The 24189-nt window shown below is 38.9% G+C and overlaps 1 protein-coding gene across 7 annotated transcripts in view; it reads left to right on the top strand.

The window, feature by feature from the left end:
• BCAR3 (BCAR3 adaptor protein, NSP family member) overlaps window positions 1-24189 on the top strand; it is a 91060-nt gene that overhangs the window by 56247 nt on the left and 10624 nt on the right. For 6 of the 7 annotated variants that reach the window (XM_041421465.1, XM_041421463.1, XM_041421464.1 and 3 more), the window contains 2 exons: window positions 320-359; window positions 23304-23432. In XM_041421465.1, coding sequence (XP_041277399.1) covers window positions 320-359; window positions 23304-23432 — 169 coding nt within the window. Of the gene's footprint in view, window positions 1-319; window positions 360-13582; window positions 13781-23303; window positions 23433-24189 lie in introns of those variants that run through there. The other variant, XM_041421469.1, reaches the window with a different exon arrangement.

Here is a 24189-nt window from a genome sequence, read left to right as displayed (position 1 = left end):
GTATTCCAGCCATCTGTTGAAATGTCAAGTTTTTTTTACTTCCTTAAAATGGCATAATTAATTTCATTTCTCAAATTAAGTACTATTGGCTTCCCTACATGTCCTTGTAGAAGAAACCAGTGATTTATATATTTGTTAAAAATGAGATCGTATAGGCTATCAATCTTTAACACACAAGTTTCAACAAGGATTTTAATGTGACCTAGTAGCATATTGCTCATATTAATGCGTCTCTTCAGTATGAGGTTATATGTGGACTTACCATTTTTTTTGTTTGTTTTTCTGTCTGTCCTTCTCTCCTGGTGCCATTTCCTTACAGAGATCAGAATATTCTGGATCCTACGTTGGAATATGTTAAGGTAAGGTACTGTTTCTTACCCTCAAAACATTTTATTTGGTCTATACCCAGCATTGATAGAGCATTTGCAGTTATTTGTGAGTAAATAGTGCAGCTGTCTGTCTTTTGGTACAGAGAAGCGAAATATGAATGTCATACTGTTTTCTTACAACTTCAGTGAAATACTTGGGAGCAATGTACTTTGAGTGTAGGTTGCATTTTTATATGGGGCTTCTTTACAGTTACATGGTGACTGCCTAAATTCTTGCTTTGGTTAGCAGATTAAAAGAAGTTATATTTTTTTGCTTATGGATTTCTGGGGAAGTAAAGAAACACATCTGAAAATATAATAAAAATGTCAATTTTAGGTTTACAGGTTTAGCACTATACTTCCTAAAATTACGGGTAAAAATTCACTTCTGGTCCAAGAAGTGGCTGCCACAGGAGACTCTCAGAACAGCTGCTGGATTTCTGCTCTGAACAGGTAGTTCAGAGGTCCCTGGGAGGTCCCTGGCCTCAATCCCAGCCTGAAGTTGGGATATGGTAGGGAAGAGAAGGTCAAAAGCCTTCTCAAGAGCACTGTGGAAGAGGGGATGCCAGAGGCAACGAAGTGGTGGACATGTTAATTGCTGTATTTAATTTACTGTCTCTCACTGTGCTGTACTGAGTATGCTGTTACAGTTTTAATAATGTGACTGAGTAGAAGGCAGAGGTATCATGCGCCAGTTCATCAATATGTGTCTTGTCTTGTTCCAGCAAGTTCTGTGTTATAAATGTGGTTGCTGGTCTTTTCAACTTTCCTGGTAGAAGCTTGTCTTGGACTCTTGTCAACAGCAGTGGTGCTAAGCTTAGTTATTAAAACTTTGATGTTGAGAAGGAAAGCCTGGGGAAAAGAGACTTATGAGGGAGAACACAAGGTTTACCAATTCCTTCTCTTCCCCTTCCATTTTCAGTTTTTCCTGTCTATATCTCTACTTTTGGTAAACTTTGGATCCTAGTTCAGTGGTTTTATAACAGGAATTCTAGACAAGAAATCTCAAACTACAACTTTGAAAAATATGCCGAAATCACTTTCTTAGAAATATAAATCCCAAAACCTTTTTTTTTTCTGTAAAAGTCTGGGTTGCTAATAAAACTGCTTCTAAAAATGTATTCTTACACACAAATCAGTCAATGATAAATAAAGGAAGTCTCTCATCAGTTACCTCTAACTTTTTTGTTATCAGTTAACCTTAACTGTAAAAGTTGTGGGTGAATTCATACCAACAGGATCTTGGACTCCCTTTGCGGGCTGCAGTTTTACCAAGTATGTGTTCCTTGTTTTCTGTAACTTACCGCATGGTAACTGCTATATTAATGTTGATAAATTTTCCAGATCCTCAAATACATTATGGTGGCAGGTATAAACTGCCAAACACTAACCCTCTCCAGTTGAAAAAATGGATTTCTGCAGCATGTTTATACCACCATTGCCATTTGCACAAGTCTTTTTGGTATGTAGTCTGTACATATGTAGTTTGAGCTAGCAGGTAGGCTTTGACAGATGTTGCTTAAGTGGTAAAAAGATACCTTAAAATGAAAAAGAGATAGTAAGAGAAGAGGGAGAAAACAACAAGAGCACTTTTGGGAGTCATATTTTGCTGATTCAGGATATAAAAGTTCTGAGTAGCACATTTGTAATTCCTAGTGCACAGGAAAATACATTTAGTATTGTCTCTCAACAGAGAAGTGTTGATTTACTGAATGAAGCATGTGTGATGTCACTCATACAAAAAAATTCACACTGGAACTAGTTGTACATGGTAATTGTGAAGCCTTGATACTGATTCTTGTTTCTCTCATGTTGCTATTTGGGTTGGAAAGAGAAGAGAGATTTTGGATTAATTTGCCTTGAAAGAATTACATTATCTTGAAAGTAATACGTGGCACGAATTTAAGTTCTGTTGGGGTAGTTTAGCTGCTGGTAATTCTACCCAAGAGTTACAGTCCCAAGCAAATTGTACTGTGTCAGGACCCTGAGGGCACTAATCATTCTCAGGTGTCCTGGCCAGCCTCACTTGGGACCTCCACCCACACCCACTGAGAGAGGGCTGCACCAGGCTGGGCCTTCAGAGCCTGCCTCAGTTGTTCAGAGGGTGTTTCTGCCCCAGTCGTGTTTCCAAGTGCTGTGTGGGAAGCCCAGGACAGACTTTATACCTAGCCTGTTACCTCTCTTGCCTGAGGCTCCCTGGAATGTGATAGGACCTTGGTTGGGTCTGGATGCTGTGGAGCTGCACCCTGCTGTGAGCACATTGCCCACCCTGTGCTCTCTGTGTTCCCCTAGAGAGCAGCCCAGTCCCGTTGCTCCCTGACACACTAATTGGAGGTGGCTATATTGATAATTCAAGTAAGTGCCATTCTCATAACTGATCCACTTTATCAGGCTGCACAGTCATACCTACTCTTCTTCAAGACAAACAGCTAGTTTTAAACTAGCTAGATTTAAAAAGCAGTTTTACAAAAAGACCTGTGCACAGACCTGTGTGCTGGTTTTGGTTGTGTGCTGGTTCACAGTGAGAAGAACATCATCATGTCTCTTGTGGCTATAGTGACTGCAGGCAGACTGATGGTAAACTTCAGAGCTGAGTGTAGCATTTTGCTTTTTAACAAACCTTTCCTTGCTAAAATCTGGTGACTGAAAGTAGTATAAATAAATCCTTGTATTCAGAAATACTCTGAACAGAAGAAAGAAGAAATAAATTTGTATTATTTTTCTCAAGATACAAGACAGAAAATATTACAAGTTTTTTTCTAAGAGAATGTTCTCTATCGATGAGCTGTAGTTTCTCATTCTTTCAATTACATTGCTCACAAGTTGCAGTTTACTACATCTTGAATATTGATGTATTAGTTCATTCAGTATATAAAGAGAGCTAATTATGCAAAAGCAAGTTCTAAGGGGGAGGATGAAAAATGTAGTGATTTGCTGGAGTCTGAATATACTGAAGTGTCCATATGGCTTCAGCTCTTCCTTTGTATTCACAAGGCTGCTGAAACCATGGTCACAGTTAAATGGCTCTTTCAAAAAAAACCTTTTATGGTAGAAGTGAAAACAGGCCAGACTGCTTTGAGTCAGGCTGCTACCCAATTCATGAAAGAGATTCAGGGACACAATAGCACGTTGTACATTCTGTGAGATTTTTACAAGTTTTATGAACCAAATAATAGATCCATTGGTAGCCTCTGCAGGTTCTTCCCACACCCTGAGTCTGCACATCCACCGAGCAGATTCCTGCAGCAAGGGAGAAAAAATCAAGTGCTGACAGATTAGAGTATGTCAGAGAACTTTTTGTGAGTCATTTTGATGAAATTCGTGTGAACTAAAGATAGCTTTGTGTCCCATTTCTATTCACTATAAATACTTTAGGATCTTTTTATAGAAATCTGTGCTGTAATCATTGAAGCTATATCAGGGTGGAAAAAAAGAAAAAAAAAGAGATTTCTCTCTTCCTGTCAGGGAAACCTTTCAAGCACTTCCTCTGGATATAATGCTTAATAATTACAGAAATACATAGCAGCAGAGAGTTGGTAAATATTACTATGGCCTGAAGTTTTGGAGTTATATTTTATTCCATTAGTGGAAAAATTGCAAAATTTATGACTATCTCCTCAGCATGGTCATGAGGGAAGTTTATATTTAGATTCAGACTGGAAAAAAACTGTTGCTGGTTTAAGGAAGTTCCAGCTGCAGAAAAAGAGTTGCTTGTGAAGTTCTGTTGAAGGGCTCTTGTTTGTCGCAGCCCCACACTGTTAATATTTTTCCCTATTTTTGCTCTTCCTTGATTTTGTTAGAAAGCAAACTGTGACAGAAATTATTGTCATTCATCATGGATTTGGTTAGTACAACTGAAAATAAAATTCTGATGACATTCCAGTGTGTTATCATTATCTATAGCTTTGCAAGATAGGACAGTATTTTGCGGATTTAATTCAACTTCAGGGAGCTTAGATCAAGTTATGAGATTCATTGATGCAGTTTGTATAGTTAATTGCACAAATCCATAATATTATGGATGCCAATCCAATATAAACATGGGTGTTTGACTCTCAAAATTCTATTGGCTGAAGATACTAAGAGCGTGATCAAAAGTAAAGTTTTTATGTGTGTATGTAAGTTTAGGAAAGTTTAGGGAAAAAAATCTGTGTCAGCATGACAAGTAGCCACAGTTTGGGAAATAATTTTTCCTGATGACAATGAAATTTCCTTGCAAGCAGCCTTTTTTTAGACATGGAAATATATCAGAGAAATCCCCACCACACTGGAAAACTTGCCAAGTCCAGTGTGTTGCTGCTCTGCTGTGTATCACATCCTGCAGAGACTTGCCTGTTGAGATGCGAGCTGGGGCTTGTGAGCAGAAAGTTTGTTGGGTTTCTGCGTTGGCTGACAGCATTAAGTAGCAGGGCTGGGAGGAATGCCTGCACTAAGGCACCACATGATCAGGAGGCTCTTTTTGAGTGGTGGTTTAAGGACTTCTTTTCCATACATTTTGCAGCTGCAGCAAGGACAACAGTATCACAGAAGGTGCAGTTATCAGATGGAATGTGTTTTTGAGGAGAGAAGCACTATGCTCATATGGCCAACTTGGACTTTCCACATCTCTGTCACTACAGATTTGTCATCCGACTCAAAGATCATCAGTGATGTCAGTGAGGCTTCAGACAGAGACATTTCATCTTTTTTTATGTTTCGCTGCATAGCAAGAACCGAGACTTCACAAACATCATTCCACAGCAGTTTCCTCTTGTATGTAAGCTGTGTGATTGAGGCATAAAAGATTCTTTTAGAGCCAATCGAATGTTAAATGCAAGTAATTTTCGGTCTCAATGAAACCTTCGGTGTGATTCTCGAAGGGTGGTAGCTGGTTGTGCGCTGCCCTCTGCTGGAAAAGAAACACTTGACTGGATATTTCTATGAGTCATGGTTATTCAAACCTCATTTCATAATAATGTCTTTGTAACTGTCGTAGGAGCCTGACTGTTGGAAGTTGGTTGTTTTTTCTCAAGAGGCACAGAACTGGGGGGGGTGTGGGGGTATATTTTTCCTCATCTCCCTGTCATTAAATTGTAGAAGTAGGTCCTTGAGGGAACTTGAGATTTTTTTTTTTGTCCACATGTCCCTGAGATTGTCAGAATAGATACTCTGATTTGTCCAAAACTTCCCACAAAAGAGATTTCCTTACGATCCCAAAATAATCTGCTCTACCTCTCAAACTAGATTAGTCTAATGGTCTTTTCGTTGTTATTGTGGAAAAAAAATTTCCTGAATCATGATATTTTGCATGTAGAGGTTTGTTTTTTGGTTGGTTTTGTTCCTCTGTCTTCTATTCATAAACTATATTTAATTTTCTAGTGGGATAAGTTTGTGCTGTTGCAATAAGTTGGACAAAGCATCTTGTCTTTTAGTCCTGTTCTGGTGATAGTAAAATTTCAGGTAGTAGAAATATTTTGTTTCAGCCTTATACTAGGCTTGTTTTTTACCATGTTTGCCCTTCCTCTACTTAAAAAGGGCAGCTATTTCTTAAAGTATGTATAATAATTGTGCCTAAAAGCTTTCATCAGCCCAGGAAAAAAATTTTAAAAATACTTAAGGAGTTACATGTATTGTTGAAATTCTCAAGTATTTAATTACCCTGAAATCTTGCCCTGTTCATTTGTAGTTAAAGAAAACTTACCTGATTTGATACAATGCAGTTATTTGTAATTAGTGGTGTAATATAACACCCAAGTTTTAGTATTTTCTCATGTTTAATTTTGTTTGACCAGCAAGCTGGTCTCTGAAAATAAGGTTGAGTCAGCAGTTCTGTAATATACTGGCTGCAAAGTGATGAATAAAATGTAAGCTGGTGCTTGCAGTAAATTATGCAGGAAGTATGATTCTACAGCCCTGCAAGAAAGACAATGCACTTTTAGTCTACTGTCCTAGTTCATGTTTCCCTAGAGCAGTGAACCCCAAGTTAGCCTGTTCCTGTTAGGAGCTATTTGCTCTTTCCCCGCCCCCAGCTCCTGAATGGCCTGGTTAGCTCTAAGATCTGGGTTTTTCTGTGGTTGGTGGGGTTTGTGGGTTCTTTTGGTTAAGGGTTTGGGGTTTTGTGGGTCAGGGGTGGGGGAAGTTAGTGTACTGTGAGAAGGAATATTTTTTTCTTTGTGAATGATAATCCTTATATTAATTGAGTCAAGTGGATAGTGGCTTTCTAATTATTTTGGCCTTCATTATTAAGTCTTTTAGCAGTACATTCCCCTCTCCTGATGCTGAAATGGAGTTTATTGTATTTTCCTTATGGGAGCATCTTCTGTATTGCTGAGGGTGCTTTAGTGAATATAAAATGCTGAAAGTTCTTAAAGCAGCAAGCATCCTCTCTGTGCATGTTAATGGTTAATCTTACATGTTATCCTGTCATGGATTTGACCCAGTTAATGTCTGTATTCTACTTCTTCTGTTATTACTCATTAACTCTGAAGTGATGTCCCGCCTAGAGTCCTCAAAAACCGCCACATGCACTAATATTTGAGTTGAAAACTATAAAATTACTTTGCTCTAATTTCCTTGGCACCAATAGTAACACTGGTGACAGTAGCTACTTAGTTGAACTTTTCAATACCTTTGTTAGAGAGGATCAGTGGCTACTATCAGGTCTTATTTACAGATGAGAAACATAAGCTGGAAAGGCTGAATCTGAAACATGGGATAGAAGTCCTGGGGTACACAAAACGTGTCTTATTTTATCTGTAGTGATCTTGTGAAATTTGTATTTAAACTAATTACCTGTTTTCTCCAAGGTATTAATCCCCGTGGCTCTCAAATGCTGAGAGTTATCACAGAATGGTTTAGGTTAGCAGAATATATGCAGTTTCGATCCCCTGCCTTGTGCAGGGGCACCTTTCATTAGACCAGATTTCCCAGGGCCCCATCCAACCTGGCCTTTTGATAATATACCCAAGTCAAAATGTCCGTGTCAGTGAAAGCAAATGTGGGTACGTGGTGATGTGCATTTACTTTTCAAAGAAAGAGGAAAAAAAAACGGTGCTGGTTTGTACTTTTCATCCTTTTGAAGATGGACTAATAGCAAAAGCTGTCAGGGACATGAAAATGTTTATATTTAACTCCATGCCACACTCACTGTTGACCTTCCACTGTCTGTAGGCTCATGAGCCACAAGGGGGAGTCAGTATATAATATGTGGAGGCAGATGATGATGATGATGATTTTTTTTTCATTAAGCAGTTTGTGTCCTCTTACTGATAAAGCCTAGAGAGGTAAAGCTCCTCATCTCTCAGAGCTGTGTTTACAGATAATAATTAGAATAAGACTGGTCCATTGTGTGTGTCTGTCTTGCTTCTTTTTGGATGCACACTGAGATACAGTTTAGCCTGCAGAAAGGGCAGCAGGAGGAGCATTGGGACATTTCAGTTGGATGTCATCTATGCTGTGTGCTGTCAAAGGAGCAGGTTGGCCTGACGCTTTTGTATTTTGGATATTTGTAGAAAATAAACATCTGCACAAATAATGGAGCATAATGTTATGTTGCTTGTCTAGAATACCTAGAGGCCATTTGCCTCCATGTCTTGAAATCCTTTTGTTAGTAAAACATTGAAAGACTTTTGAAAAGCCAAGCTCTGACAGAGCCAAGTTACTTGTAAGTTTTCTTTTTGAGCGCTGCACATCCAAAATATGCATCCTCTGTATAAAAGAGAAGTATTTTAGGCTATTTAGGAGTTTTAGATAATTAGCTGATAGTTTAAAGGTGTCTGCTTACCCTGGAGAAGTAACACTTTTTTTCATCTTTCCTTTATATTTAGAATAGGTTTAAATCTCACATAAACAAGCACTTTACTCTGACAGGACTAGGGAGACTTTGAAATACAGAAGTCTAAAGTTAACAATTGTCTTAATGCCTTGTTTTTATATGCAAGACAACTCTGGTATACTGGCCAGCAAAGCTAGTTAGACTAATGACAGCTAAGTCAGCAGGAAAGAGAAGAAGGTATTACCCATAAACTGTGAACTAATTCTGAAAGAAAAGGAAATGCCTTTTCAAAATTTTTTTTTCATGCCTTTTCAAATTTTTTTTTCCCAGTCCAAGGAACAAATTGAAATAAAAATAAGTGGGACATCATGAAATTATTTCATGTTTATATGTGGGTTGGCAGACAGTAGGTGGAGAATACTTATGCTAGTTTTTGGTAGGTTCAAGTAAACCTACTGGTGGATTCATCATAGGGAGGTGTCTAGTAGGAAAGCCAGACCTACTGCCAGATGACTTTGAAAAAATTTGATCTTTTATAACTAAAACACATAAATCTCAAAGGCATTTGGATGTCTTAAAGTGCAAATTAAGACCTAGTAGAAAGCTCATAAGCAGGGTGGGCATTTATTTCTTGTACCTGCAGACCTGGGTTTTTATGAGAGGCAGATTTTCAGAGATTTATTCAAGCAGCAGTGTAAACTAAATAGATGCAAATTCTGTTTTCTCACTATTCCTGTACAACTGCAGTGTATTTCTGAGACTGCCTCACGGAACGAGAAAGGAGGAAGAAATTAAGCTGACCTCTCCCATACCACACCTTGCAATGCAAACAAGGGTAATTACAGCTGCAGCTCTATCTGTTGATTTATGATCAGAAGCTGCAGCATGCAGGAAGTGAAGTTATCTCAGAGAACATGAAGGAGTCAGTTCTGTTAAGAATTGAGACTGGAATGGTAGGACGTGAGATGGGACTTCATGTGTCTGTAGACATTTGAGTTAGGAACAGATAAAAGTAAGCCTTCTGACATGTTGCCATCCCCTTTCTTCCACTTCTTCTACACTTGAAAAAGTCCTCATTTGTAAAGTTGGGCACTACCTCTATATGGAAGCATCTGCCCCCAGAACTTTGTTAGAGGCAGTGTGCCATATCTGCAGGACTTACTGCTAAGACTGACTGGGAGTGGGCATTGTGAAGATTTTTGCATGGACAAATTATTTATCCGTTTTCCCCCATTTCCTGACTACTTCTTACATTAAAAAGAACAATTATGGCAAAAACTCTTATGTATGAAATGAAAAATGTTTCAATTGAGGATTTAAGTTAATTTTTTTCCTTTGGGTTTTTTCTTTCAAATTTTATTCCTATTGTACTTTACTACAACCCCAGAGCTGCCATTTTGTAGGCATAGGCACTCAGACCACAGATCATGCCCTGGGTAATGGGGACGTGTCTGTGGGACGTCACTCGTTCAGCAGCAGTGCTCAGGGCTGGCTCTGGACTGGATCTAATCAGATTTGTGCTCTTGACCTTTGTACAGTGCTTCTTTCATTTACAGCTGGCTTCCTGCCTGCATTGTTTACTTCCATTTAGTGCAGTGAAATGTAAAGCATTACATGTGTTTCACTGAATATTGCTAGGCTGATTTGAATGCCTAAATGAATAGAGCAGTGCAAAGCAAAGTGGCTAGCCAACAATTGCCTCATCTAATTTAGTCTGAAATTATTTCTCTTTCTCTAATATGAAATCACAAATCATCATAATTCTGTGTGTGAATTCTAAGCACTCCCATGATCATCACTGATATTTGGTTCAAAACAGCCTCTTGTAGCTCTGGAGACTGTTTTGGTAACTTCAGACTGCTTGTGAGATTTGAAGCATTTATATTTTCAAGGAGTGTGGTTGCTTTACTTGAGCCACCTAAAATCTTGAAACCACTTTGTTTTTTTCTTGTTTGACCAGTACGATTAAAGCAGCCTAAGAAGATTCCCTGTGAGCAGGTTCACTCTATCCTGTGTGAGCAGCTCAAACTCCTGCATATGCAATGTGCTGTGAGCAAGCTGGACACAGTGTAGGTGTGTCAAGGGAGCACTGGGTAATTTAAACTAGACCATGAAACTATCCTAAATAACTTCAGAAGCTTTGTAATAACAGATGGAGTTGGCAGAGACTCCTTAATTTCTGTTCCTAATGGGCTATTAGGAGCTCAACACAGAATATATGTTCAAGTGTTCTTGAACTCGTGTGGCCATGGATTTTATGAACTTAAAAATCGTCCTTATTAAGCTTGGTTATCAAAGGTATGAAAAATAATCTAGCCAGCCATCCACAGAAACAGATGAAGGGATTATCAGATAATTTAAGATTCTAGGAAGCATCTTTGAAAACTAAGAAACAAAGCAGATTGTTGACCTTGCAGTGTTGGAGAGCATTTAAAATATAGATGACTTAGCAAAAGGATTATATTTGATGTTTCTAAGGTACAATAAACAGGTTTGTTTCTCATATGCAGAGTCCAAGAACCCAAAGTACCAGCAAAAAATGTAAGGCCATGGGAGTGAATATGTGACTAAGCCATCCTTTGTTTCTCTGAGTCAATATTTAAAAATGTAAATCCTTACCTATGTGTGAAGCATAATTGGAACAGCCTGAAGGCTGTCCTCAGTCATGACAGCCTAGCCATCATTGCAGGACATACCATACTATCACCCAGAGGTTTCTCAGGTACTCTTTGAGATTCTTTCCAGTAGTACTAATTTTCATATTGCTGTATCACAGTGTCTTGCAAAGGTTGTCATCCATTCATTGAGCTATCTAGGCAGAAGTCATACTAATAAAAAGAAAAAAACCATTAGTTTAATTTTAAAAATATTTAAAATCTACTATTTAAATAAAGTATCCTTTTTCCTATCAGTTACACTGTTGATAAAAAGCATCGGCAGCTGCTGGAATGCATGTGTGGAATGTACAGCATTCATTTTTAAGGTTCATTATTTCTGGCATTCTCTCAACATACATAATTTTTGATGCTTTGTTTCATAGCAGACAGGAAATAAGGAACCGGCAGTTACCACTTCTATAAGACCTGCCACTCCAATCCTCCTGTTTTTGAAAAACTGGGGTGTTTTATTCTTAATGGTGGATGAGAACCTTTGTTCAAATTTCAGTGTAGGTTCACACATTGATAGGTTATAGTATTCCTGTCCTTTTTTTTTCCAACCCCATGAAGAACTCCTTTTTGGAACTTGTAAAGAGCAGAAGTGATCCACCTTATCTGCACTGCTAAGTCAGCTGTTTCTGCTGCCAAAATAGCTAAGTCATCCTAATAGCCCTTCTTGTCACCTACTGTTTGTGTTGCTTGTCTTCATAATTTCTGTTTTCGTGGTCTTGCAAGTGAAACCTTAGTGTGTAATATTAATACTGTCTTGCCAGCATTGTAAAGGAAAAACACCTTGACTGATGCAGTCTTCAATTTCATTTCCCTTTTTATCATCCCTACCTCCTACCCTTCCAGTTTTAAAATTGGACTGGGTATTATTATGAGAACTTTTGATTAATATTTTTTAAAAATACAGTCCTTTATGAGATGTCCTGCCACAGTACCAGAAAATTTCAGTCCAGAAACAGGCATCACAGTTCAGACTTTTTTGTTTGAAGTTTTGCGGAGTATCTTTTAACCTTTTCTTCTCTGTCTACCTGCTTAAAGCAGTCCTGTGGAGTTCCTCAACGTGGAAAAATAACTCAAAGTAAATTAAAATATGCTGCAGCACAGTGCAAAAAGAAAAGGAGGATGCTTTCACATTCCTGTTATATTATCTACTCATTGTTTGAGTTTGTCAAGTCCTCTTCAGCAGGACTTCATCTTCAAAGTCAGTATTTTCAGCTTTTTTTCTGGCCAATCTTTTTTCTTGCCAACTTTATTACTTTGCAGTCCATTTAATGTTCTGTTCTTTTATTCCTACGTTGTTTTCCTTTCTCAGAAGAGTCTCTGGCATAACATCTCCTACCCACGGCCAAGTAGTCTGGCTGCCTTTATGAGCATTCTGAGCTTGGTGCTTCACCTTCTGATAGGTACTTGCAAACCTTCCCTGATCAGACAGGTAAGAGAACTTTACACATCACACTTCCATTTCCTTGTTATCAACACTGAGGTTTCCTCTTCTTTTCAGATAGGCACTCCATCCCATTTTCCTTGAGAGGCAGTGCACATTTTATATCTTTTCCCAGTGCTGCTGCTTGCTTTGTGCACCAGTTCCTATGCTGGATGCAGGCACTGAGGGCACTTCCCATTGTTCAGGAAGGAAGTACTCTGTTATTAGGTGAGAGGTACCTTGCAAGTAATAGCTGAGGCCATCAATAAGTATTTAATATGTGTCCTCCTAATTATGTCATATACTTGTTGTTGATGAAAAAGACAAGTAACTATTCACTTTAACCATCCCTTGGGATTAATTTATTCCTAATCCATGATCTGAAATATCTCTGACTTCCGTAATTTTTGGTACCACCCTAGTAATGATTGATCTCTTCAAAGTTTCTTAATCTTAAGTGTTACAGGCTGTCTTGTACTCCTCAGTCCAGTCCGTTTGGTTTCCTTTCACCAGATCTGTTAACTAGGCTGCTATGGAGGTGATGTCTTGTCTCTTACAGTTATAATTACCCAAGTTGTTTGCCTCTTTTTTGCCCTGGTTCTTGAGAGAGCCTTGAAGTATGTCAGGCAGATTCTTTGCTGATGAGCAGTTTGCTGACTGGTCAGTAAGCTATGGACTATGTTGTCCAAGAGAATGGAATCACAGGCATAAATAAAACTGCTGCTTTTTATTTTGCTGTGGTGCTTACTTTTACTTTGCCAAATCAGACGTGTTCGTGAATTCAGTTTTCTTTCTCAGGCAGTTTGCACATTGCCGTGGGACTATCACCAAGATAAAGCTGTCCACTGAGAGTTTTAAATACTGAAGGTACCTTGGTTACCTGACAATGTTAACAGGGTTGGATTCTTGCTGTTTTTTTTCAAGGACTGTCTGCCAGAAGCTTCCTAATTAAAAATAAACAGATTTACTGTTTTCCTTGGTTACCAAAGCTCAGTTCTTACAGTTGTCAAACAGTAATCAACTGCTTTTCCTCTTTTTTTTTTTTTTAATGTGTGTATCGTTGATGATGCAGGCAGAGATGTTGCATGATTGAGCTGGAAGAGCTGATTATGCCTTTATCAGTGCTGGGAGACAGGTATTGTAACTCATCAAGAAGAGAAGTTTGGCTTGTGCTGATGCCTTAAACGCATCTCTGAGGCAGGGGGTACCAAGATAGAGGAGCTAGGATTTCACTGGTGAGTGGAACAGATCACATGAGGATTCTGGCACTCTCTGTATGGCATGCTGGAAGCCAGCATGCCAGCGGTCCCTGAATTGATGGTATCAGCTTCAGCTGTGGAAAGTGTCCCAGAATGATACGTGAGTAGGGGGGTGTAGCAGCACTGGGAGGCAGTGGTGACACTGAAGAGCTTGCTGAACCTCAGAGCATTGCTAGTAGTGACTATTTATCTTCAGTCTTGAGGAACCACAGGCAGCGGAACTGAAAATGCCGAAGGATTATAATATTTTTCAAATGCTGATTGCAGCACTTTGCTGCTTTTATCATCGTAAGTCTATTATCAGAGTCAAGGTAGGTGCTCTGTTTCAGCTAGTCAGTAACCTTTCAGTTTTTGTTCACAAGTATTTGTTTTTATACCATGATTGGGCACAGAGTGTTTCTCTTTTAAAGAACACCTTTACAATTCACTGAAATTTCTGAAAGTGGAGTGGGGGTCTTTTGGGCACTCTGAAAAAGTGATTCTGGTGAGATTGGCTTCTTCTGACTTCTTCATCTGGGACAGATGTCAGCAGTTATCATCACAATAGAGTGCTAAAGATGCTCTATTGTGCTGTAATTGATTTTCATTCTTTAAGTTTTAAGGCTTAATTCTCCAGTTCTAGAACTATTTTAATTACATTCGGGTTTATTGTTGGCTGTCAGAGCAGTTAGAAAACTTGTTCTTGACCGTGCATATGCCCTTTATTTAACTTGGCATGAATTTCTAATACCTGAAAGAACGGTGGTGTTGTCATGGCAACTTTCCATTTAGTCTAATCCATATAGTCTGTAGAGAAACTGAAAAACATTAATAGTGTTTTCTGTATGGAGGGTGAAAAATAAAACCTTTTATGTAGAAACAAATTACAGTTGGGGTCTTTCAAAAATAATGTTCTATTTAAAGAGATTTGCAGCATTTAAAATAGATTTGAATGCATGTGTTCCAGTATGCAGATTTAGCAATAGTTAAATTTGATGAACTGCTATTTGAAGAAGTTTGGATGGTAGGGAACTGGGGTGCATTTGGTGAAGAGAAAGTGGCTGTAGGTATGGAAACAGCTGGTGGTCAAATCAAGTAAGGTCTGAATCTTGGAGCCCAATGGTATGGATTCTGTGAAATGCTAAAGGGCCTAGGATACTATGAACAATAAGATGGTATGAAATTAAGTAATCAACTTTTAATTTTTTTAAATTATTATTATTTTTAATTTTTAAAAAATCAGGTAAAATCAGTTTGTGTAAATAGATGAAGTTAATTCTTGGTTTTAATAGCAATTACAAGTGTCATGAAATACCAAATTGATTCATAAATAAACACTGAAGTTCTCAGCTACCCCTGAGAGATTCAGACTTTTCTGCATTGAGATAAATTCATTATGTTATCCAATTTAATTCAAAGCAGTATGTGGCCAAACTTAGAGATGCCTTGTTGTGTTCCATCAAAGCACAGGAAGCAGTACAGCACTTGAGCACTCATATTTTGTGGCACTTAATTTTAGTGTGTGAAACCGAGGTCTCGGCAGCAGATATTTGGTTTATTTTCCCATGCGTTAATAGAAAACATAATGATCATTGCAGAACATCTGAACTTGGATCAACTCATTCTTAGTCATGATGTGTCAGTACCTTTAATGATCCCATTTGTTTTTTTATAGCTGTTTACTGTCAAGGTCAGCTTTTACATTGAGGGAAACAGAAAAACTTCAAGGCAAGGGGGCTCCTGTTTGTGTTTAAAAAAGAAGAAAGTGATAGAAAATACTAAATTGTGACTTGTGCCACATCCAAGCCAAAATATTTTTCTTTAAATTTGCATTTTTTGGAAGAGGAGAAGTAAATTAATACTGAATCAGTGATCAGTGGTGACTTAAAAAATGTGGAGGTCTAAATTAGTGAAATCAACTTTGCCACAAGACAGGGTTTTTTTCATACTAGTCAGTATGGCTGTCATGATCTGAGGGGGAAGGGCCTTGAAGTTCAAGTATTTTCATTCTTAATTCTCTGCTATGATTCACCCTCAGCTGAAGCTGCACAAAAGGGGAAAGCCACTCCAGTAATCAGGGCTGCCAAGTTTTCTAACTTCCCAGCACGTTGATGTGGCACATCAGTGAGTAATGTGCTAATGCTGTGAATGTGACGTGGGTAAGAAGCCTTTTATAAGCAGCTCCTTACTGCTAGTGCCATCTCTTATCTTGGGTGAATTGCAAACACTTTTTATAGATAGTAGATCTTAATTAATATTTCTTCAGTGTGCAGTGATCTAAATCTGTTCACTGGCATCCTCAGGCTTCATATATCCAGTTTCAGCATGTGTGTGGAGGCAGTTGGGTTTGATAACACGTGAGTTACATGTAATCACCACTCAGCATTATTGGTCTGCCTTTCAGTGTTAGATTTGTTATTGTTGGAGAGGGCCAGATGTGAAAAGACTGACTGCTCAAATTATGTGGAATTTTGTATAGCTCTCTGAACTTTGATTTCCCATTGTCTTGTTGCCAAGTTTGAGTTTTGATGAGTCTTATATTATAAAATTCTTTTCAATTTCCCATGTTAATTTTATAGTTACACTGTAGTAGAAGTTTGTTTATCTTCTATCATAAATATGTAGATAGCACAGGGTCCACTGCTGCTCTGTTAGTGACTTCTGTTGATGGGAATGGGAATATTCTTCAGTAAGTATTTATGCATTTAATTTCTTGGTAGTACCTATTATTTGGGTATGTCTCAGATTCAAACAAACAAACTTATGTAACTGCTAACATAATTTACATTTGGAAATGCAAATCTCTAGGGTCACTGAGTAGGGTATTATGGTTTGACCAACACTCAACTCAAGATTTCTCAGGGTCTGTATTCCAGAAATGAAGTTCTCCTAGCTCTCAGTGTGGTTACATAGAAATGTGAGGATTTGCTATAAGAGTGGTGGTGGAAAATGGTTGTTGAATCCACTAGAATTAAGTTTTCCCATTACCTTCACTTAACATTAAACTGATCTTTGCACTAAAGGGCTTTTTTTAGTTCCCTCATTCTAAATAAGTATCTTGCTTATTAGTTGTCATGGTTTGAGCCCAGCTGGCGGCTGTGCACCATGCAGCCACTGACCCACCCCACCCTGGCAGAATGGAGAGGGGAGTCAAAACTGGGTGGAACAAAAAGAACAGTTTATTAATGGAAATGAAGTAAAATATAATAATACTAGTAAATAATAATAATGAGAGAGAAAAAAACCCTAGTGATGCACAATACAGTTGTTCACCACCCGCTGACTGATGTCAGACCCTGTCACTGAACTCCTATCAGCCCTGCTTCAAGGTAATTCCCCATTTTATATACTGGACATGATGTTCTGTGGTGTGGAATATCCCTTTGGCCAATTCAGGTCACCTGTCACGTCTGTGCTCCCTCCCAGCTTTTTGTGCACCTCCTCACTGAGGCACATGTCCTGAGACACAAACAAAGTCCTTAACTTAGGATAAACATGACTTAGCAACAATCAAAACATCAGTGTGTTATCGACATTGTTCTCATACTGAATCCAAAACACTGCGCTGTACTGAGAAGACATTAACTCTATAACAGCCAAAACCAGAAAGAACTGGCTACCTTCCTGTGAACACAGGCAACTTCTCTTGTTCATAGCAGCAGAGTGAGAACATGCACATGATGGAGTTTATTTGATTTATAAAGAGCCATTGCAGTCCTGAGGAAAGTTTTCATGATCATTTTTTATCTGTTTGTTAGTAACCTCAAAAGTTGTCACCAAAGAAGTTGTTCACAAAAAGTTGGTACCTAAAGAAGCATGTGGAAACCTGGTGGCTTCAAAATTGTCATTCTCCTGTATTAATTAATCTCTGAGTAAGTCACCCATTCTGTACCTCCTCTTACTTAACACAGCACTTGCTATAGTCCTGTGTGAACTTTGTGCCTCTGGAAGGTTAGAGAAAGCTGCCTCTGTGAAGAACGTTCAGCAGCTATGGTTCAGTTCCCAAGTCAATCAGAAAATGGATTCCTGTGTTTAGTTCCCTTTTTCCAGTCAGTTCTTTCTCAAACAAAAGCTGTTTAGAAATCACTGTCTGTTTTTGTTTTGTAAGGCCATGGCCAGTGATGCTGCTTTTCTGTACAGGAGAAAATAAGACTGACAAGAATGTTTTCAAACAATGTTGGAGCATTTGGTTCTACATGTAAATACCCAGTGCAAGTGTGTTGTGTTTGGTGGCCAGTTAGTAGAGTTATAAGTGAAATTATATACATTGTACTCATTATAAATTCATATAATTGTATATTTTTAAGTGCTTGTATTCATAGTGACAGGCAGTCTGGTTAGGATCACAAGGGCACAGGATTGAAGACTGAAAAGATCTCTGCAGCCAGTGAATGATATATTGATCCAGAATTGGAACTTTGACAATGAAATGTTAATTTTCTGTATGAACAAGTTGACTGCTCTCTAGTTGCTTGGAATTAGAGAAATTTCATTCTTTTTTCACTATTACAGATGTTCCAGTGTCTGTGTGACCTCTCCCTTCTTTCTTGTTTCATATGTTTGTCTTCCCTCCTGGTGTTTCCTGTTCTTGCCCCAGCATCCCCTTCATATTTTCTGTCAATTGGTCTTTTTGTTAAATTATCCAGTTGGCTAAAAGCTATGTAAATCTCACAAATTTAAGTTTTTAATTAATCACAGTTTCTCCTATCTCCTCATTTGTTTGGAGGATCTGTAGGACCTAGTGATTTTACCCAGTCAGAAAGTCACAGTTCATCATTCATGGTGTACTTAAGTAAACCTTAAGTACACAGGCCTCCAGTGCTGGAGAAAAGATGGATTTGTGAGAAGTCTTAAATGCTTTTGGTTTAGATGGATTCAGTACATTTATGAAAACTTTAAACAAAGTACTAAAATAAAGTTTGGGAATGGCATAGACTTCACTTTCTTCCTCAGATCACACTTAAGTTTTCACAAAGCTGTTCTCATTTATCCCTAATAACCATCTCTTTCTTTTTTTCCTGAAACCTTCAAGGCAACAGGAAATCAGGTGATTCCAAGGCTGCCTGTTGGGCTCATTTAACTGTCACCTGGCAGAGCTGCGTAAAGCACCAGGAAGTAATTGAGACGGGATGGGAATGTGGCCCCCTTTAGTCATGTACCCATAACAGACCTTGGCTGTGCTTTGCGTGAATAATGCTTTGCCAGAGGGATACACAGCGAGATGATGTGAATTTTGGCTTCATCTGACCTGAATGAGGGGCTCTAGCATGACAGAATTTGGACCACTTCCAAACAGTATCTAAAATTAAAAGCCTTTCCTTCATAATTCAAACTGGTTTAGATTTAAAAAAAAAAATCCACAGGCAAACAAAAACCCCAAAACACATAAATAATAAATAAATAAACCAAACACATCATCACCTTATAGAGGAATTAATTAATATCAATACAGAAATAACTGTGGGACTTCTCTTTGTTTACTGCCAACCTCATACAGTAGATTGTTCAGCACAATCTAATGTGAAACATTCCGTGAGGATGGTCGACACAAGAGCTTGGTATAGCGAGTTGCCTTTGAAGAGTGCCAAACACTCACATGAAAGTGACCCCTTGAATGCATAAGCAGCAGATAATTGTGAGAAATTCCCATTAAAATACATTGACAAATTTCAGAGCATATTGTGATAGGTAAGTAAAGTCCTCTTCAAATTTGCCCTAAATGAGATCATAGTTTGATGTTTTATTCCTTAAACTTTGGTATTTTTCAGGTTTTGGTATGCCAGATTAACATTTGTCTGGGGGAAAAAATAGTAAAATAATATGTAATGTTAAGGATAGTTTGTTGCATCTGTTGTAAGCACAGTTTGCTATTAGATTAATGGCCCTGAAGTAGAAATCCTTTGTGAAATATAATAAACTGCCAAGGAGTTTCTTAGTTTTACAACTATTGACTGAAATTGTTTCCCTCCTTCTAAAGTGTTGGCTCTCTAGGTTTTGCACAGTGTGTGTAAGTAGGCTTGAGGGTTTTTGCCAGAGGGTGATAATATTGTATTACTAGGTAGTTACATATTTTTATTTTAAGGACGTGTTCACAAAACAGGTCTGTTCACAAAAGCTCAGCATGGCAGAAATATCTTAAAATAGCACCAGGACTGAAAACAATGCAACTAAAATGTGAACAAACAGTTCTGGAAAGCACACACAGAGTTCTTTGCAGGCCAGGAAAATCATCTGTATTTGAAAACAGTGACTGCTGACTTGATTTGCTTTTTATTCCAGGGACAGGGTTGTTACTATTAAAGATCTCAAAGTATTTAAACTGGAAGCTTACCTGTGTTGCTTCACCATGTTTTGTTGCAAAATACATGGCAGTCTTTCATTTTTTTCCTAGATAATTTTAAAATTTCTTTTTACCATCCACTTCACTATCTAGTTGTAGATGTAAATTCAGCTTTCTTTTTGTCATTGAGTAGGAGCCAACAAAGTGTCTTAGGCAAAGAAATAAAACAAGGAGATAGTACTAAGTGAAGTTTGTCACTATGAAGTCAGTGCAAATTTACAGCCTACCATTGCTGCCCATTAACTTTTGGGTGCTATTGGGAAATGAGACTGAAGCATCTGGATGCTCTGTGGAATAAGTCATCTTTCCTTTTGAAAGAAAGCCCACTGGCATAGCTAATAATTGTTGTAAGCCTACTACCCTCTTCTTTATTTACAGGCTCACATGCTTGCACAGGCTGTGCCTGTAGTGATTTTTGAGTCTTGCATGATGTGAAGTTCAGTGTCTGCAGAGGTTCTTGCAGAGCAGAGGCCTTGGGTGTAGTGTGTAGCATAGAAAGGTGTTGGCTGGTGAGATTACAGACAGTTCATCAGTCACCATTCTCCTTTAGTAGGTTCTGTAAGAAATCAGTCTCAGTGAACGAAAAACTGTCCAGGAAGACATGCTATTACTGAACTTGCTTACCTAGGCATGTTTCCCCTTGTGTATCCTGGGATTTGTGCTAGCCGCTGGAGTTCTTTCACTAAGTTCTGAGTTGCACAAAGATTATTTAAGTGTGTTTGCTTCATCTCAGGAGACATCTGACCTCTCTAGCAATCAGAGTATATTCCATGTGGTAGATGATAGTGGAGAGGAATTTTAAGAAGCCAGTAATTATGAATGTTAACCAAACCAATTAAGTTGGTTTGGATTCCTTAAATGTTTTTCTTTCTGTGTTGATAGATGTAGTTCAGGTTCAATATATGTCTCATTAACTTCATTTGAGTAGTGAAAAATCCATTCAACCACCAGAAGAAACTTTAGGTTTTTGTGCTGGATTTGTAATTAATGTATGTCTCTAAGTGGATCATCCTGGTGTTTTTAAGATAAGTCATGTCAGTACCATGGATGAAACGAGTCCATTTCATCCTATATAGGTTTTTAGGTCTTCATCTTGTAGTTCTTTTTGTTGGCGTACTGCCTTTGTATTCCATAGTCTGTTCTATTTTCAGTAGCTCTGCCTACCACTGAGATATAGGGAGATGCTTTTGGAAAGATGGTAACAATTTCTGTAGTAGCTTTGGGTTCTTTAAGATCTCTGTTCAGTCAAAAGCATCTTCTGAAAACCTTAAATACGATTCACATTAAAGTAGTAGTTCCTCTCAGAAGATTAGCAAAACAAAGCTCTGAGTTTAAGATCTTGTTACACCATTGCAGCTGGATGTTTTTGTTTACCCTGGAGGGGGTATTTTAAAAGTTCCCCAGCCACTTCCTTGTGCAGGCAGGGGGAAAGGTGCTTTTGGAAAGCCTCAGCTCAGTTCATGTACTCTTCACTCTACCTACAGCTTGTGTAGATGCTACAATACTTGCCATCATTCTCTAAGATGTGGTTGTGAAAGGGCTGTTAATTTTAGAATCATTGCCAGTCAGCTTTAAATGGGTTCCCAGCCATTTGAGTTGGGAAATAAAAGTGGTAGGTGTGTGCCAGAGGTCCTTCACCTGTGCTGGCCTCAGAGGTCACAAGGGTTGGAGTGGAGGGGGCATTTTTGGCCTTCCCTGACTATGTTTTGACACTTCAGTATGCTTTTGGACTTCAGTCCTCACCAAGCCTCTTCTATGGCTCCTTGTACATCCAGTAACTTCACCTCTTCATATTGTACATGGGTTTATGAATGAGCCCTTTCAGTGAAGGTCTTCTTTCTCTAGTGGCATGGTTTCTTTCTGCATAAATGTGAAAATACGAGTCTTCTCATAAAGCTTGGAAGGAGTTGATGCAAAACCTTAATGTACAAAAGCGCAAAGAATTTGCTCCTTGATGAAAGTGCTTGTCCATTTTGAACCAAATTTGTATGGACAAATAACACCCTATTCTGGTTCACAGGAGGGAAGCTAAGGTGAAAAGTGATTCTTTACCAGCTTGTTTTTATCTTCTGCCTTTCTATGTTAGCTACTAGTGTTTGCCTAAGAGAAGGCTTAGTTTTCTCTGAGAAAAGCAGAGAGAAGAGGACAATCTATCTCAGAATTTCTCTGGGCTCCCAGCATGTTTAAATTATCTTGGCAGCAGGATCCCCCTCCTCTGGCATTATTCCACCAAAAATCTGCTGTCTGGTAATCTGTTGTAATTCAGTCTGCCTGAAATTGCAGGGAGGGTCGTTGAAAGAAGTGCTAAATGTGTGCCACCTGCTCCCAGGGTTAGGTGCTGTGAGTATTCACTGTGAAGAAGAAATTCATGGAAAGAAGGGGAATTGGTAGGCAAGCCTTCCCAGCTCTTTTTTAAATAATGCATGTGTTTCGCATTTGCATCAGTGTGTCAGTTAAAGGAACCCACGGCCTTTGGCTCATATCCAGACCTAAGAAAAAAATCCATAATGCACAGGAGCAAAATCTGCATTTTGCTGGAGGCCTCCCCCCCCTACTCCTTATCCCTCTTTCTCTGAAGAGAGGGTATACTCTTGTTCTTTGATCAGTGTCAAACATGTTCTCAGGCTTTTGAAACTTTTCAGCACAACAAAGATGGGCTGGAGTCCCAGCCGTTGGAGAATGAAAGGAAGTTCAAAGTACTTCCCTCCTCTGAGTGCTTATGAAAGAGAATGTGGCTACTCCAGAGAAGATCCTGCACCTCACTGTTAGCAACCCTGCATCCGTAAGGATTAGCCAGCCAGAGTGGGCCAGCATGGAAACTGTGCTCCAAAAAGAGATGAAGACAGAAATTTTCCAGAAAATTGTGTTGTAGTTGTATAGTGGTGATGGAGATATTTTCAAGCAAAACTCATGCCTTTTGTGCTAAGGGGCAACAAGAGCTTTTGTCCTTTAGGAAGGGAACATCTTGGATGTGCAGATTCAATGACTGTTAGGAGTAAGCCCTTTAAGATTGAAATTTTACTGTGGCATATTGGTTCTTTGGCAACAGAAATACTGAACAACTAAATGTGTCCAGCTTAGCCTGTCTTGATGCATTTGGAATGTTCTTAACTAGATGGGTTCAAAGGGGGCTGCTGGGAAAGAATCTGAATTTAAAATGGAAGTTTAAACAGGAGGAAGAATAGTGGAGCAGGGTATTTGGGTCCAGCTCCATTTTTTTGGATATAGTTATTCTTATTGGAAAGAGGAAGTAAGAGAAGTGACTTTGTAGGTGTGTCGTTATTAGTTTGGTGTACAGGCAGAACACTTTGCTCCGTTCTGTGCGGTGTAGAACAATCACATGTTATCTCACAGAATGCTGGGCTTTGCAAACACAATCTGGAGAGCAAAGCCAAGCCAGCCTGCTGAAAGCAGCACCTGCATTCCAGTGCAGGTCATATGATGGAAGTTATAACCCAGGTAAAATGTTAATCACTAAACTTGGCACAATCGAAGCTTTTAATCTTTTATTGCAGTTTTCTAGGGAGAGGCAGGTTATGGACAACAGCCCGGAAAAGCTGAAGAAAGAGTTAGAGGAAGAGCTGCAGCTGAGTAGTGAAGACTTGCGTAGCCATGCCTGGTACCACGGACATATTCCCCGGCAGGTACGTGGTCTTTGCTCTGCCAAGTGTGCTTTGAGCTTTTACAGACAAGCAGAATCTCACTGATGTGCTGTGCACATCTCTGAACTAATTTAGTAGGAACATAAAGCCTATTTGTATGAAAGGTATGGTATTTATCACAGCTTGGCACAAAATGAGGCAGAGGAAGGATTCAGGGCAGACCCCGGTGGGAAATAGATGCATTTCAGGAGTTTTGTGCACGGAATAAATCTGGAAATGGAATTTAAGCTTTGTATAAGAATACTATGATCACAAACTGTTTAGAGAACACTGACATTAATTTAGTTCAGTATTCTTAATGAAAATTAAAATGTTTGTTTTCTTCCTTGTGCTTGGAGGGAGGGGAAGAAAGAACTGCAGCAAAAGCAGTTCCATCACATTTTGATCCTTACAAACGCAGTTACAGGCGTGGTGAGGCTGAGGTTGTGTCGCGGCTTCCAGAGCCGCTGGAGCTCCCCCTGCGGGCCTCCCTCAGCCCCGGGGCACGGCCGCCTCAGTGCCGCACAAGGCGCTTGGCCCTTGGCATCCTTTTTATCGCATGAGAGGACTAACTCAAAACAGAAAAACAAGGTGTCTCTGACTCTTCCTAGTCTGTAGTATTTACATGCAGTGTTCACAAAGAATAAAAAAAATTGAAAGCTTCTGTCAAGTAAGGAAACAATGAAAGGGCAGAACTCAGGATCTTGTATTGATGGCTTCTAAACTTCAGTGTGACTGTATTCAGATGCTTTAAACTTAA

This window comes from Onychostruthus taczanowskii, unplaced genomic scaffold, assembly GCF_017590055.1.
Source record: "Onychostruthus taczanowskii isolate IOZ18803 unplaced genomic scaffold, ASM1759005v1 scaffold7, whole genome shotgun sequence".
In the NCBI taxonomy this organism is placed as follows: Eukaryota; Metazoa; Chordata; class Aves; order Passeriformes; family Passeridae; genus Onychostruthus; species Onychostruthus taczanowskii.
The sequence above is the reverse complement of the archived record's forward strand: the minus strand, read 5'-3'. Positions and strand labels throughout refer to the sequence as shown.